Source organism: Kockovaella imperatae (assembly GCF_002102565.1).
Source record: "Kockovaella imperatae strain NRRL Y-17943 chromosome Unknown BD324scaffold_1, whole genome shotgun sequence".
Classification (NCBI taxonomy): domain Eukaryota; kingdom Fungi; phylum Basidiomycota; class Tremellomycetes; order Tremellales; family Cuniculitremaceae; genus Kockovaella; species Kockovaella imperatae.
In genome coordinates, this window is record NW_019028941.1 from 204,483 (window position 1) to 218,526 (window position 14,044).

A 14,044-nucleotide genomic window follows, 5' to 3' on the forward strand; every position below is an offset into this window, starting at 1 on the left:
CCGACATTCTCATTCAAACCTTTGACGACCGTATACTCGTTATAGTTACTCAGAACGAGAAAGTAGGAAGCCTAGTGAGTCTTTCTCCCTTTCCTGGCTCATCATTCAAGCCAAAAGTCTGATGCGATACTCAGGTTCAAGCGTCCATCCCTCCTATCCAACCTCTCCCACATCCTCATAAATTCCCTACCGATCCATCATCATCATCATCAGCATCATCATCATCATCATCACCCGATCATCCCCTCGTCCTTCCTCCTCCGCCCGAAACAATATCCCTCTTACCACTGATTGGATCCCCTCCCGACCTAAACTTGCACTCCCTTTACGTTTCCCAGATTTCAACATTGATCTGGTGGACCTTACAGGAGGTCCATGCGGTCCGCAGACCTGTTGTGGTGGGCCTCACACTCTCTAGGAACAAGTCCGAGGATGAGGACGATGGTTCTGAAGACTCGGATGCCACGCAGAACGGGGAGCGAGATCGGTTCATGAATGTCATGAGCCTTGTTGCGGAATGGCCCGGCCCCTAGGCACCTCTACTCATAGAAGCAAGCCAATCGGCAATAGAACATGCGCTACATTCATCATTGGTCGCGGTGTGCGTACACAGCGTCGCGTACAGATTGAAAAACACAATCATAATATGCTACTTTGTCCGTGGTCGTGACACCATATTGTCCATCCGTCCATCCATCCATCTATGCTGATCACGCTCATACTCCTCCACCGTGCCCATCTCAACCCTTCCTCGAATTCATCTCGACGTCATACGGTGTCGGAGGGCTTCGACGTTGAGGCGGGTCATGCTTCTCCAACACAGCAGCGGTAGCAGTGGCAGCTTAGTGCGCAGTCAGCAAAGCCAAGTTGTTGCCAATGTCATGGCAGGCTAGCACTCACGGTCACCGATACCCGATCGCGTTCCCCATCCAGTCTTGTGTAGGGTCAGTACGGCATAAAGCTTCATTATGGCACTACGCAACGTATTAGCGCACAAGCTTTGAGAGACAGTCTGGCCGACTCACAAGTAGTAACCGAAGATGATCCAGATCGGCACGTAGATGATGTGCGCTGGGTTATGCCATAGATGCGGGAGGAGTTTGAAGGTACGCGTACACATCAGCCAGACAAGGTACTGCGGATAGTGAGCAAGGAAAGCCTGAGCGCATCGCAACTACTCACGGAGCAAACAATGTTCCTTCAGAAGAGTCAGCAACTCTGCACTTCGCGGCGGTGGTGAAACTCACCATGCGGGCAAATGATATCCTCCATCCAATACATCCTTCGTACTCTTCACTATCAGATACGCCACTAAGGCTGGGCCGACCAACAGGGTGAACGGATTGATAAACTTGTCCAGCATCATGTAAGCGACGTATGGATGCTTGGTCCAAATGTATCGCTCCTTGAAGATGGAACGGAAGTCTGATCGCCAGGTATTTCGAGTCCATCGCAAGACTTGTTTGAGGAATCGCCAATTGGGTTTCATTGTTGACAACAGCTCAGCCTCCTTGCAAACTTGAACATAAGTGTTCCATCCATGAGACACCATCCAGCGAGTGAGGAACTTGTCATCTCCAGAATTGAGATGGTATTTGCCCAACCAGAGGTCATTGGTGAATCCGTGCAAGAAGTCGGGGTCTTTCAAAATGACAGTTCGGTAAGCTGCTGTTCGTCCAGAGAGACACGGGATACCGCCGTCGATGTGAGTGGACGATGCGATCTCGATATTACGGATGGTCAACCTGAAAGCCGCCAAAACTTCCCAAACGGTCATTCGTTTACCACAAGGCTTGACACGTTGAGAGGTTCCTACTCCACCAACCTGTTGATCTTCAAAGCAGGCCAAGACATAAGGTAGGAGGGTCGAAGGCCAGATGGCATCGTCGTCTGCAAAGACAATGATGTCCGTTGTCGTATGTCGGATTCCATGGGACATTTGCATTCGTTTGTTGGCGAAAGGAACAGTGAGAACGCGGATCCGAGATGGATCGACCGAGTCTGCCAGATCTTGTAATGGACCTCGCATTCGCTCCTCAGTGACGATAATGATCTCTTTCGGGTCTCCTTCGAGCCATGAGAAGGCCGCCTCTGGAGACCGACATCAGCTTGAACCCCTTGCTGCGGCCTGAAAGGAAACAAGAGCTCACCTCTGAATTCTTCTCCTGCATCAATGGTCGGCACAATGATGGTCACATCTTCGCTCGCTATGTATGTCGGGTTCTCAGGTAATGGAATAGGCCGGTAGACTCCATAGGCTACTAGTCGAATGAGATACCAGAGGTATCGGTAGAATCTAATTCTGGTCAGAGGAAGCGAGCGCATGAGCAACCGATAGTCTCACCCAATGATTCCGAATGGCACGACTGTCAGGTGTCAGCAAATGATATCACAGTACCAGAAAGGCATCAACTCACAGACCGGGAATTTATCAGCAGTGAGATACCTTCCAACGAAAGAGAGTCAGTGTGCTTCTCAGGCCCGAGGCAGGCTGTGTGAACCTGCGCCCTAAGACGGTACTTACAACATGATGTAATCTCAACGCCCCTCTTGGGCTCCGCCGTTAAAGTACCGCTGCCCTGGAGTGCGGTGACTTTGCTGCGACTGAGGATGAATGAAGATGGATGGATGTGAAATGTGTACGAGACGAGTGCTCAAACTGGTGATCTAAACATAGAGGAGGGGAAAAAATAATAGCCGACAAGCCAGGTCGTGCTGTGTTTTCCCAACCGACAGAGACCTTCGAGCTGTGCAGACAAGACGAGAGGTGTGGGACTGTCCCAGTCGTGGATGGACAAGCTGGCAGATCCAGCCGGTTGACCAACAGTGGTGGTGCAAGCTATCCTGCTGGGATGAACGGAGAAGAATGGATGGGATGGGATGGGATGATGTAGATGGCAAACGAAAAAAGAAACACACCATACAACAAAAACGTGGGGAGGGAGTCAAGAGGAGACGCGCGACGGTGAAAAGCCCAAATTTGAATATTAAATCGTAAATATGCCGTAAATCAATTACCTTTTCATTAGTCAAGATTAGGAAAAATGGGCATTCGCATTGCAAAATGGAGGGACTGTGGCACTTTTCCCACCACCCGCCATCATCATCATCGATGCCTCGAGACGGTCGCAGTGATCAATCCAGATGGATCAGCGGTGGGATGGAACACCTCTGCGCCACCTTCATAGCCCAATCCATTCTCCAATCCAAAAGCTGAGAGGTTTACCGGACTTTTGGATCATCGTCAGTCTCTTTTGGAAAAAAAGAAAGTGAATGGACGGGCTCACATGTAGTGTTTGTTCGGATAGCTGTAAGAGATCTCCGAGATGGCAGGACAGGAGGACAATACCTTCTGAGCGGTATTATACATTGTCGCCTGGGGGCGCAGGTCAGCGCCCTGGCGAATTAAAACCATCAGCTCCTACCTGGACGCTCGCACTCTCGTCCTCCGCGAAGACCTCCAGGGTGTTCTGTCGAACAAGTTGGGCAATCTTGGTAAAACCAATATCTTTGCCTATCTCAGGGAGGTTGTCGATACTCAGGGAGACATTCGGCGGCAAGTCAACAGTGTATGATAGGGCGACCATTGTTGAGAATAGTCTATCTTTAACCTCTACAAAGGTGTCAACTAATCTGCAATGGTACTTGTTTGCTCACCGGCCAAAGTCGTGAATTCGTCTCTGTGAAACTTTTCGAATGCCGAACCACCCGTCTTGAGCACTATCGAGTCAGTGCTTGATCCGTGCGATGACCTCACCTAGGAGATCCTTCAAACCGGCTTTGACACTCGCTTTGAGATGGTCTTTACCTGCCGTTGCATCTACAGCGACTTCCGAAGTCTGCTTCTCGTCACCATCTCGGACGAAGGACCATTTATGAGGCTGACCATTGACCTAGGTGGACATCTGAGCACATTACCGATTTCGACCGAAGAGATAAATGGACACACCTCTATACGACTCCATCGCAGGGAGGTGACGTCGATGAATGCCTTATGGATATGAGCGTACTTTGTAACGAAATGCAGCGCGAGGTGAAGGGCGAAGAGGGTCGGGTCGAGGACATGACGAGAGGTCTTGGCGAAGACTATGGAGTTGACAGGTGACTGCATGAGATGACATACCATTCACAGTATTCTTCACTGTCCCTTCGTCAGCCTTTTCGGGCGGAAAATTTCATCAGCTCACTCGTATCAGTCGCTACAACGCTCGCATTGTCCGCCTTTGTGTAGGAAGTCTCGATATCTCCTTCCAGCATCACTGAACGTCAGATTTGGAGCCATCGACAGACTCACCTTTGACGACATACTCCACCACATGATGCTTCTCATCCTCTCTGACAACACGACAGACTTTGACAAGGTCCTTGCCTGTGAAGAAGAATGAGTTCTGGACCCCGATTGGAACCTCACCGTATCGCGCGGCTGAAAGGAATCCCGGTTGCTCGGACATCACAGAGAGTATCGATAATGAGTTGAGCGAAATGTGGACTATTCACTCGTCGCCGTGAGCTCGCAATGGGAGCACTGTCACTCAATTTCGAAATGGATCGCTGGATGCAGATAGATTAGATACAACATACCGATAGATAAGGGCTCGCCACGTGGCGAACTTCGGCTCACCCGGTTCACTTTCCTCGTGCAGTAGCCGGAATGCACAATAAGTAGTCATCCGGACATCATGCACCTGGGCAGACTGTCTTTAGTCCCTCGACCAGCTTACAGCATCATGTCATCGTCTTCTGCTCAAGCGGCCAGTAGGCTGTCGACTATTCATCGGCATCTGTCTGATGGCGCCGGCAGTCAGTCGGGTGAAGGAAGACGTCCTGCTCAATCAAATGTTCAACACTTGACGGTATTCGGTGCTGGATTGATGGGTGCGGGTATCTGTCAGATAGGGGCACAAAGTGGACTGAAAGTGAGCATAGAGGCCCTGCTCCAGCTGACAATCAGGTCGTCTTGTCTGATGTCACGGACCAAGCTCTTGAGTGAGCAGCCCATCAACCTTTGAACGCTGATCGCAAGGAATGGCCTAAACATCATTCGCAAATCTCTCGCGCGAGTAGGAGCCAAGACACACCCAGATACCGTGGAAAAGTTTACTCGGTCCATCATGGACAATATAGAGACAACGACCGATGCGTGAGCATGCGCGTAGTGCGCGCCGTGGCTCACGAAAGATAGCGCCAAAGCCGTGGCGCATGCCGATTTGGTCATCGAAGCTATCATCGAGAGCCTCAAAGTCAAACGTGATCTTTTCGGTTTCCTGGACAAACACGCGAGGTGAGCATCTTCAGTGGAATTGACACTGAGACGAAGCGCATCTTGCATATTCGCTACCAACACCTCATCGCTTTCCGTATCTGACATTGCAGAGTCATGTTCGAAAGACCGACAAGCAAAGTGAGCTAGCTCTTCTTCAAGTATCTGACAAGTCAAAAAGCTTCGCCGGGCTTCACTTTTTCAATCCTGTACCTGCCATGAAACTGGTCGAGATCATCCGGACGCCGCACACTTCCGAATCGACTTACCAGACACTGTATAGTCTCACGAAGCGAATGGGCAAATCGCCCGTGACGTGCAAGGATACCCCTGGATTCATCGTCAATCGATTACTTCTGCCTTACCTCAGTGAGTGATCGCTTCCCTCGGTGAATGCACCATTCACGTATTGTATCTTAGTGGAAGCCATTCGGATGGTCGAACGGGGAGAGGCGACTCCAGAGGACGTGGATCTGGCAATGGAATTAGGCGCCGGTTATCGTAAGTCCACCGGTCCGGATCGTAACTGACAACTACAGCTATGGGCGTATGTCTTTTCGTTCTATCTCGACTGACGTATCCTCTTATCAGCCATTCAAATTACTGGATTTCGTCGGTCTAGGTTCGTGATATTTAAGATGCGGGGTGTTGACGTTTCCAGATACGACATCATACATTGCTTCTGGCTGGAGGGAGAAAGCAGCTGCGAACCCTGGCACCATCTCCTCCGATCTCGTCAGGCCCATACCATTTCTCGAGGACATGGTGAAACAGGGTCGATTGGGGCGGAAAAGTGGCAAAGGGTTCTATGATGTGAGCGTGGTCTTGGACTCCATCTCGCTGACAGCTTCATCAGTATAAAAGCAAGTAGTACAGTACTGCGAAGGCCTTTGATACGCCAAGAGCTCATCTCCTCGTACAATGTATGCATGACCATCATACTGTAGGTTGAACGATACTACCGCCAGGCCCCTCGACCACGTGGTTCGCCGTGTTTTCCGAATAATCTGCCCATTCGTGCTCGACTCGAGTGAAATTCCCGAAAAATGAAATGACGGCTGCTCATTGGTTCGTTCCTGTTCATTCATTCATTTCATTCAATTCGTACCTTGTTGCTGTCGCTGCTCGTGTGTCGAACGTGAATATCAGAAGCTATCTTGTCTCAAGATGATTCCCGCTTCCAACTCATATTCGAGTCCACCAGACTCTCTGAATGGCATGGAGGAACATCTGCTCAGAAATTCCTCGGATAATTCCTTTCCCTGGGTTGTCCAAAAGTATGGGGGGACAAGCGTAGGCAAATCCCTAGACAGCATATGCAGGATCGTCGAGTGAGTGTGCATCACAGCTAAAGTGACTGACATGCAAGGTCATATCTCTCTGGCTCGCGAGTGGCTCTGGTCTGTTCCGCCAGATCCTCACATACCAAAGCGTTGGGAACGACCAATCTGTTGCTTCAAGCCTCACGGGAAGCTCTGCAACCGCCTTCTGCTCGACCTACATCTGGTTCAGGTTCTCAGACCCCATTCTTCCCTAAGCGAGTGGGATCTGGGTTCTTCTCAGAAGCCAGGACGTTCCGAGAACCCAGAGAGTCCAGAGAAAGAGAATCCTCGACATCTACCAAGGAACTTTCCTCATCTATGATCTCATCCATCTCATCCTTGTCTCAACTTGAATTCACTCGCTCTAGCTCTCCATCTCCCTTCCAACCCTCTCCTAGTGCTCGTAATCGTTCACCTCCGCTGACTCCCTTGACACCCGGCGTCAATGGAGGAGTCGACGAGACATCGGCATTTCACGAAACCGTCGACGTGTTGAAGAAAGGTCATTTGGAAGCTGCTAGGCAATCCTTGAGGCCTGGTCCGCTAAGGGACGAACTGGAAGATGAGATTGAGAGGGATTGCGAGAGTCTTAGAAGCTTTCTCTGTGCAGCCCAGGTGAGGTCAGACAGTTGCATCCAGGCTGATTCCCCAAGATCATCGACGAGATCTCTCCTCGGAGTCAGGATTCAATTGTCGGCACAGGTGAAAGACTCGCGTGCAAAATCGTCGCAGCGGCATTGAGAGATAAGGTGGGTGGTGCGAACTTTGGTGTCTTTGAGCTGACTCTTCCATAGGGCATCGATTCGGAATTGGTTCTATTGGACAACATTGTCGATGCCTCGATGCAGGCTTTGAGTGATCCTCAGCTCACTAGTTCTGGCGACCAAGGGGTCGCGCAGCTCGGACAAGACTTTTACGATCAGTTGGCACAGAGACTCGGTGAGAGGATAAGAGAGTGCGGCACGAGAGTGCCCGTCATCACCGGTGCGTTGGCGCCCCCTTTGCGCGTGCTCACTAGCATCAGGCTACTTCGGTCCCGTCCCCGGCTCTCTCCTCGCCCAGATTGGTCGAGGCTACACTGATCTCTGTGCTGCTCTATGTGCCGTTGGAGTACAGGCTAAAGAGCTCCAGGTTTGGAAGGAAGTAGACGGTATCTTCACTGCGGATCCTCGAAAAGTCCCCACTGCTCGCTTGGTCCCCGTCATTACTCCTGATGAAGCTGCCGAATTGACCTACTATGGTTCCGAGGTCATTCATCCATTCACTATGGAACAAGTCATTCGAGCTCAAATTCCAATCCGAATCAAGAATGTCGATCATCCAGCTGGATCAGGTACCATCATTTACCCTGATGAGGGCTTCCCGCGAGGCATAGACAGCTCCCCTCCTGCCGCGCTCCGAATCCTTGAAGAGGAGAAGGACAAGATTGAGGGTAGAATGCCGACTGCAGTGACGATCAAGGACAACATTATCGTCTTGAACATTCATTCGAATCGCAAGACTATCTCTCATGGATTCTTGGCTAGAATCTTTGGCACGCTGGATCGTGCTGGAGTCGTAGTTGACCTCATCTCGACGTCCGAAGTGCACGTGAGTAACTTTCGCTAGGTTTCACATGTATTGGCTGATGCCGGTCTTAGGTCTCCATGGCGATGCAAGATTTCCATGCTCAACGGAGACTCGACAGACTCGTGAAGGATCTTGAAAGAATCGGCGAAATCACGGTCTCGAAAGACATGGCCATCCTTTCTCTCGTTGGACGCAATATGCGCAATGCTATTGGATCCGCCGGGCTCATGTTCAGCAGTCTGGCAAAGGCCATGATCAACATAGAGATGATCAGTCAAGGAGCTAGCGAGATCAACATCAGTTGTGGTGGGTTAGTTGAGGCCCTCAATCGCTGACAATCTTATCCAGTCATTGAGAACAAGGACGCTGTCAAAGCTCTTAATGTCATTCACGAATCGTGCTTGACGATCAAACCGTCCAGATCGATCTAATCGAGACCGGTTTGGCCAGTTTGGCCACTGCCTCAGCAAAAACGCACCAAGGTCCAACCCTTGCGTGTCGATATACCCTGCCACCATATATATACCGAGGTCCAACCCTCTTGAGCATCCTGCTTCATACCCCTCATATTCACACAGACTTGTCAGATACCAGAGGTCCAACCCTCGTTCCGTCTTGCTTATACCCATCTACGACAACCAAACGTCTCCGCACGCAAGCAATCACCATACTGTATCGAGGTCCAACCCTCTAGCGCATTTCTCCCATTTCAACTCATCACACAAGGTTCCGGTTCTGTGTTATTCTCATCGCATCGAGGTCCAACCCTCTTGTCTTTCCTACGTGATCCTTCATGATCTCTTGACGACATTTTTGGCAAAGCTTGTATCGAGGTCCAACCCTCCTAGATTATATGCCCCCTCCCCTTGAACTCCCTTCCTTTGTAGAACATTCCGCCGCCCACTGGGGGTCCAACCCTCCTGCTTAGACTACCTTAGAAACCATCCAGGTGACTGAAGACTGGAAACAAAAGTAAATACGTTGTAAACGAGGTCCAACCCTCATCATAATCCAGAGTCTCGATAATATGTAAGTGCGCCAAAGATGGCCAAGCACAAACAAATGCAAAGAAATGATCTACATACATATAGTCTGGGAAGCCCACACGAGAGACCAGCAAAGGTCGGACGCCCCGCCTGGAGGTCTCGCGAGTGAAACATGGGCCAAGGCGCTCGATCTCATTGTGCTCAATCATCAAATTTGATGCTGTGAGACTGCATGGTGATCTCCCCTCCAGCGTAGCTCTGTGACGTGCAGTCAGCCGAGTGAAGCACTTGCCTCTTGATCTGGACTCACGCCTCGCTTCTTCTTGTTCTTCTCTTTGCGGAACCCAGCTCCTCGAGTCACGATCAAGTCCCTTGATGCCTTGGCTCCATAATCATTCACTGGTGCTCCAGCGGCGATCTAAAGGCAACATCAGTCCATGATCCTCCATGAACGATTCCATACTCACTCTCGCATCGAATGAGTTGTCTTTCAACCCATCATGATGATATGTCACATTCTGAGCTTTGATACGCTCAAATCGCTGATTTGGGACGCGTTTGCCTTTGTTGTCCTTGACGATGACGTCGACCGTTTTTGAAACCTCGACACTGCCGTTCGGTGTAGGATGAGATGTAGTGGTAGTTGTGGTGGTCACAGCGACCGGCGTCATCTCTCCAATGGCCGTCGTGGCTGTTCCGGGGACGGTCGATGTCTCAGTGACGATGGAATCCCCGTTGACATTAACCTTGCGCTTCTTGTTTGTCGATGGACCGGGCGTGGACGATGCAGTGGAGGATGAACCAGAAGAAGAGGATGATGAACCAGAAGAGGATGACGACGAGGTAGATGAAGCAGCGGAGTCCGAAGAGGCGGACGAATCGGAAGGTGATGGAGAAGCCGCTTTTCGCTTCGTACCTATCACTGGAGCGCTAGCCTTGGCAGTCTTGACGGCCTTCTTGACAACAGGCTCTTCGTCCTCAGATGATTCGGAATCTTCGCTATCGTCTTCTTCAGAATCCGAGTCAGATTCGGAATCCTCCTCCTCTGAGTCGTCCTCCTCTTCCTCATCACTGCTCACTTCCTCATCGTCACTGACCTCCGCTTCGACATCTAAAAATCCTCCGACCGGCTCGACATCACCCTCCTCACTCTCTTCATCATCCAGAGTTGTCGAAGCACTCGGCGGAGTATCGCCCTTCGTGGCGACCTTCTTAGTGTTGACTTTGAGAGTCGAGGCCTTCTTTGCAACAGGGGCGACCTTTGTAGACTCGGAAGACGAAGATCCAGCTGACGAGCCTGATGAAGAAGAAGATTTTGAGGATTTCGACGACCCTGAAGCGGAGGAGGAGGAGGAGGAAGAAGAAGAAAACGCATCGGACTCAGAGCCAGAGTCTGATCCTGAGTCGGACGATTCAGACTCTTCATCGAGTTTCTTGATCGAAGCTGCTGGTTTGACAGGAACGGCTGGACAGCGTCAGCTCACACACCCAACAGATCCTCTTCCTAATTCACCCTTTGCACCTATTCCCGGCTTCGCCACTACTTCCTCTTCCTCCGATGAATCGGACGACTCAGAATCAGCATCGGAATCCTCATCCGAGCTGTCCTCGGCGTCGCTGTCGCTGTGCACAGTGTATTACGATCAGCAACTGTCATGTAATATGAACAGATGGCATTCACTCATTATTGTTGACGTTCTCCCACGCTTTCATGAGCGATTGAGCATGTCCTCCTGAGCTCGCAGTGGCTTCCTTGCTGAACGCTTTGACGGATCGAGTGAAGCCTTTCTCGACGAGATAAGCGAGAATTGCAGCGTGAAGGCCTGAGATCAATGTCAGCTGGGCAAACAGAGCTATCGAATCAGCTGACCCTCCTGGCTCTCCTTCGATAGGGTGACTGTCTTTGAGGTGGCCATAATTCAATGCTATTCAATGTTGGTTGCTGGTTGACAACGCAGTGGACATTCGGGATCCTTCCAAAAATTCTTCTATCCAACGGCGATGTCCGCTTTGGCTCCACGGAAGCAAAATGTCCTCGCTGTTCAATTGAGATATCCGGGGATCTTCGTCCGACGTGTGCTCTGCTTTACATACCTACCTGGTATCAGCGTCTGTCACACGTCCTTGCCACTCGTTGCCCTTTTAAAGAGCTCCGGGAGGCCGTCATGCCATTCGGAGTAACTCACAAGCCTTTGGTGGCTTTGGCCAATTCAGCTATATGCTCATTCTTCCGGTCCATCGAGGTATTCGGAGCTGAAAATGTCCCTGAACAAGGACCCATCATCTTGTAGGTGCTGTTTGTGTGGTCGATGATCCGAGGTGTTGACATAGACAGTGCTTGCTCTCATACGAATATGGCTGTCGACGTGAGTCGTGAACCCAAAGCGTTGACTGAATGACAGCCCGCCGTGTTGAGCACGACCGTGCCTCACGGTCATCTCTTGCACTACTGGGTGAGCTTGGCGAAAGGAGTCTTGGTGGGATGAAGGCTCAAAGACACTGCTTGAAGGTAAAAGATTCACTCTTCAAACCGGCTATAGCGGGCGTCATCATGCGCAATGCGGGAAACATCGGTGAGCTTGAAGCCTGCGCATCTGCTCTAGAGCTGACATTTGGCACAGCTGTGGACCGGAAAAACAAGAACAATCAGAAGCTCTACCAGGGTACCTTTGAGGGTGAGCACATTCCAGACACTTACAAGGAGCTGTCTGACCTTCTACCCGCAGCCATGGCGCTTGGCGAATGCGTTGGAGTCTTCCCTGAAGGCACATCTCATACTGAACCGCATTTGATTGCGCTCAAGGATGGTACCGCCTGGGCCGCTCTCGAATACCTTCAGTATCTCCACGGGTCAAAGGAGAACGGAGGTCCAAAGAAAGGCAGGAAATGTATCATTGTACCTGTGGCTATCGGATACGTCGACAAGTCAAAGTACCGCAGTAGAGTCGCGGTCCAGTGAGCTACCGGAATGATCCGCGGTCCATGTCTGATACCCTGCTCAGCTACGGTCAAGCCATACCCATGGACGAGTACGAGCAGGACTTCTTGAACGGCGATGAGAAGGAGCGCAAACTCGCAGTCAAACGATTGACGAGAAAGGTAGATACAGAAATGAAAATGATGTCTGTGAACGCCGCGGATTGGTGAGTCAGTCCTTAATTTGCAAATCCATTATCTGACGACCAAGATAGGGACACCAGCTTCGCAGCACAGATGGCTCGTGAACTATTATGGGAGCGCGAGGACTCCCTCAAGCTTCAAGACTATGTCGATGTCGCTCAGACGTAAGGAATGATTGGCGTGTGTTCACTGATGTTCAGGCTCGTCGACCTCTTTACCACTACTTCTAATGAGCGCATCTCCAACCTCCGCAGCCTCTTAGTCAATTACCACCGACTCTTGGCCTCTTCTCGACTGACCAATGCCGCTTTGACCGATCTTCCTCTCCCTCAGACTCTCGATCCGACACGCAAAGTCGCTCTGCCATCTCGTTTCTCCACCCTCTGGCTACTCGTCAAAGATACGATCATTTCCTTGTTTCATCTTCCATTCTTCCTCATTCCTCTCATCGTAAACTTTCCCACTTATGTCGTCGGAACACTTGGCGCTCGCATGGTAGAGGACGAGCTGGAGACCCAGGCCATGATGAAGATGGTCTTCGGCATCTTATTCAGTACGATCAGTGTGCCCATTCTGTTCTTCATCGTCTGGTCCATCTTCAGACAGGTGCCGCTTGGTGCAGGCATCGCCGCTGTCATTGTCTGGGCCCTTCAACGCTATCATTACCGCCTCATTGACGAGAACTACGAAGCGTGAGCTTAGATTTTCCTTCACTCGATATACAGCAAGCTGAATTAGCGCACAGATACAAACGTCTAGTGGCTGCTTGGCGTATTCTGATCGGTGTCTGGGTTCCAAGGAATTGGGAAATGCCACTTCCGTCGTTCCTCGAATCATGGACCAAATTCGCGCCTGATCCGCCCAAGATCGCCGGTTTGCCCCCTGCAACCCAACCCGAGAAGTACAAACGTCCTGTACGTCTTCCCTCACGAGTGTTAGTGCGGCATGTGCTCCGGTACCGACTCGAAGCCGCGAAAGAGCTCGCATCGACATTGTTCGAGCTGGAATCTCAAGACGCGCAAGTCAATGCTTCCTTTTGGCTCGCAGAGCGGTTCGGAGGAGACGTGCTCAAGCTTTCGAAAGAGGACGAGGACCTTAACGAGTGGGAAAGGCCATTACCTCGAGGTCAACGCGGTGGCTCTGAAGTCGTTTCCTTTCTTCGTGAACGAGGTGCCAGGCTCGGGGCTGTGAAGAATGCTGGGCATTGGGCCGCGGCGAGCAGCGGCGATGAAGGTGCCAGCTTGAGAGGAGATGGTGTGACCTCTGACTAGGCGCTATTCTGCAAGCATCCGACTCTGCGATCTTGCTGTCGTTCACATGTATTAATCTCACATTCCCAAGTTGTCAGCCGAAGTCCGATTCGGACGGACCAACGGCCGTATGGTCCGGTTCACGCAGGTGATCAGTGTCAGAGCAGAATTCAAACTATGAAGGCAGGGCCTGCGTTCGGGAGGGCATTCCTGAGCCGCTGCAGCCAAGAATAGCACCTGACGACGGGGAACGGCAACTTACTCACAGCACCGATTTTGCCTTGTGCCCTGCTGCTGCTGCTGCTGCTGAATGCATGGCTCACCTCACAACTGCTGGCTGGGAAAAATTCACCCAAATTTTCAGTTTTTGGCGTCGCTTGCACCGACTACGTGCGCATCAGAAACGGATAAAGAATTGGAATCATCCAGCTAGCTCACTGAGCATCATCTGACATTGTCCGGCGTCAGGCGACTGGTTCATCGACTCTGGTGCGAGGTCATCGACCGGCAAAGTCCTCTCCAAGTAGGACCAATAAG

General features: G+C 51.1%; 7 protein-coding genes across 7 annotated transcripts; 3 read left to right on the plus strand and 4 right to left on the minus strand.

Moving 5' to 3' along the window:
• Positions 1-621: 621 nt before the first annotated feature.
• On the minus strand, positions 622-2,817 carry BD324DRAFT_6113 (nucleotide-diphospho-sugar transferase). The gene is made up of 9 exons (XM_022014256.1): positions 2,525-2,817; positions 2,418-2,446; positions 2,345-2,366; positions 2,151-2,296; positions 1,248-2,091; positions 1,183-1,198; positions 1,026-1,135; positions 901-974; positions 622-841 (listed from the first exon to the last, which is right to left on the minus strand). Exons 1-9 carry the CDS (start codon positions 2,527-2,529, stop codon positions 741-743), a joined length of 1,347 nt encoding a protein of 448 aa, XP_021874209.1. The 5' UTR covers positions 2,530-2,817; the 3' UTR covers positions 622-740.
• Positions 2,728-4,704, minus strand: BD324DRAFT_6254 (hypothetical protein). Its single transcript, XM_022015797.1, has 11 exons — positions 4,622-4,704; positions 4,412-4,551; positions 4,295-4,369; positions 4,188-4,259; positions 4,124-4,141; positions 3,950-4,086; positions 3,758-3,893; positions 3,658-3,720; positions 3,426-3,613; positions 3,288-3,376; positions 2,728-3,230 (listed from the first exon to the last, which is right to left on the minus strand). The coding sequence occupies exons 2-11, from the start codon at positions 4,449-4,451 to the stop codon at positions 3,107-3,109; spliced, it is 942 nt and encodes a 313-aa protein (XP_021874210.1). The 5' UTR covers positions 4,452-4,551; positions 4,622-4,704; the 3' UTR covers positions 2,728-3,106.
• On the plus strand, positions 4,678-6,206 carry BD324DRAFT_611136 (3-hydroxyacyl-CoA dehydrogenase; the record flags this gene model as incomplete). Its single annotated transcript, XM_022014245.1, has 11 exons — positions 4,678-4,916; positions 4,952-4,986; positions 5,024-5,140; positions 5,183-5,281; positions 5,318-5,401; positions 5,442-5,629; positions 5,681-5,761; positions 5,800-5,807; positions 5,852-5,882; positions 5,922-6,073; positions 6,117-6,206. Coding segments are annotated over 11 exons (1,049 nt in total), but the record flags the coding sequence as incomplete, so codon positions are not given.
• Positions 6,207-6,478: 272 nt separating this feature from the next.
• Positions 6,479-8,582, plus strand: BD324DRAFT_575299 (putative aspartate kinase; the record flags this gene model as incomplete). Its single annotated transcript, XM_022013121.1, has 7 exons — positions 6,479-6,591; positions 6,630-7,197; positions 7,236-7,331; positions 7,377-7,566; positions 7,607-8,172; positions 8,223-8,457; positions 8,500-8,582. 7 exons carry the CDS (start codon positions 6,479-6,481, stop codon positions 8,580-8,582), a joined length of 1,851 nt encoding a protein of 616 aa, XP_021874212.1.
• An 812-nt stretch (positions 8,583-9,394) lies between these two features.
• Positions 9,395-9,932, minus strand: BD324DRAFT_6416 (hypothetical protein). The gene is made up of 2 exons (XM_022017431.1): positions 9,448-9,932; position 9,395 (listed from the first exon to the last, which is right to left on the minus strand). The coding sequence occupies exon 1, from the start codon at positions 9,806-9,808 to the stop codon at positions 9,530-9,532; it is 279 nt and encodes a 92-aa protein (XP_021874213.1). The 5' UTR covers positions 9,809-9,932; the 3' UTR covers position 9,395; positions 9,448-9,529.
• Positions 9,933-10,509: 577 nt separating this feature from the next.
• Positions 10,510-11,083, minus strand: BD324DRAFT_611141 (hypothetical protein). Its single transcript, XM_022014246.1, has 4 exons — positions 11,008-11,083; positions 10,819-10,960; positions 10,651-10,767; positions 10,510-10,602 (listed from the first exon to the last, which is right to left on the minus strand). The coding sequence occupies exons 1-3, from the start codon at positions 11,051-11,053 to the stop codon at positions 10,731-10,733; spliced, it is 225 nt and encodes a 74-aa protein (XP_021874214.1). The 5' UTR covers positions 11,054-11,083; the 3' UTR covers positions 10,510-10,602; positions 10,651-10,730.
• Positions 11,084-11,164: 81 nt separating this feature from the next.
• On the plus strand, positions 11,165-13,886 carry BD324DRAFT_6506 (hypothetical protein). The gene is made up of 10 exons (XM_022018174.1): positions 11,165-11,424; positions 11,473-11,503; positions 11,540-11,590; positions 11,647-11,710; positions 11,759-11,812; positions 11,864-12,092; positions 12,140-12,280; positions 12,329-12,421; positions 12,458-12,949; positions 13,003-13,886. The coding sequence occupies exons 1-10, from the start codon at positions 11,303-11,305 to the stop codon at positions 13,526-13,528; spliced, it is 1,803 nt and encodes a 600-aa protein (XP_021874215.1). The 5' UTR covers positions 11,165-11,302; the 3' UTR covers positions 13,529-13,886.
• The last annotated feature ends 158 nt before the right edge of the window (positions 13,887-14,044 follow it).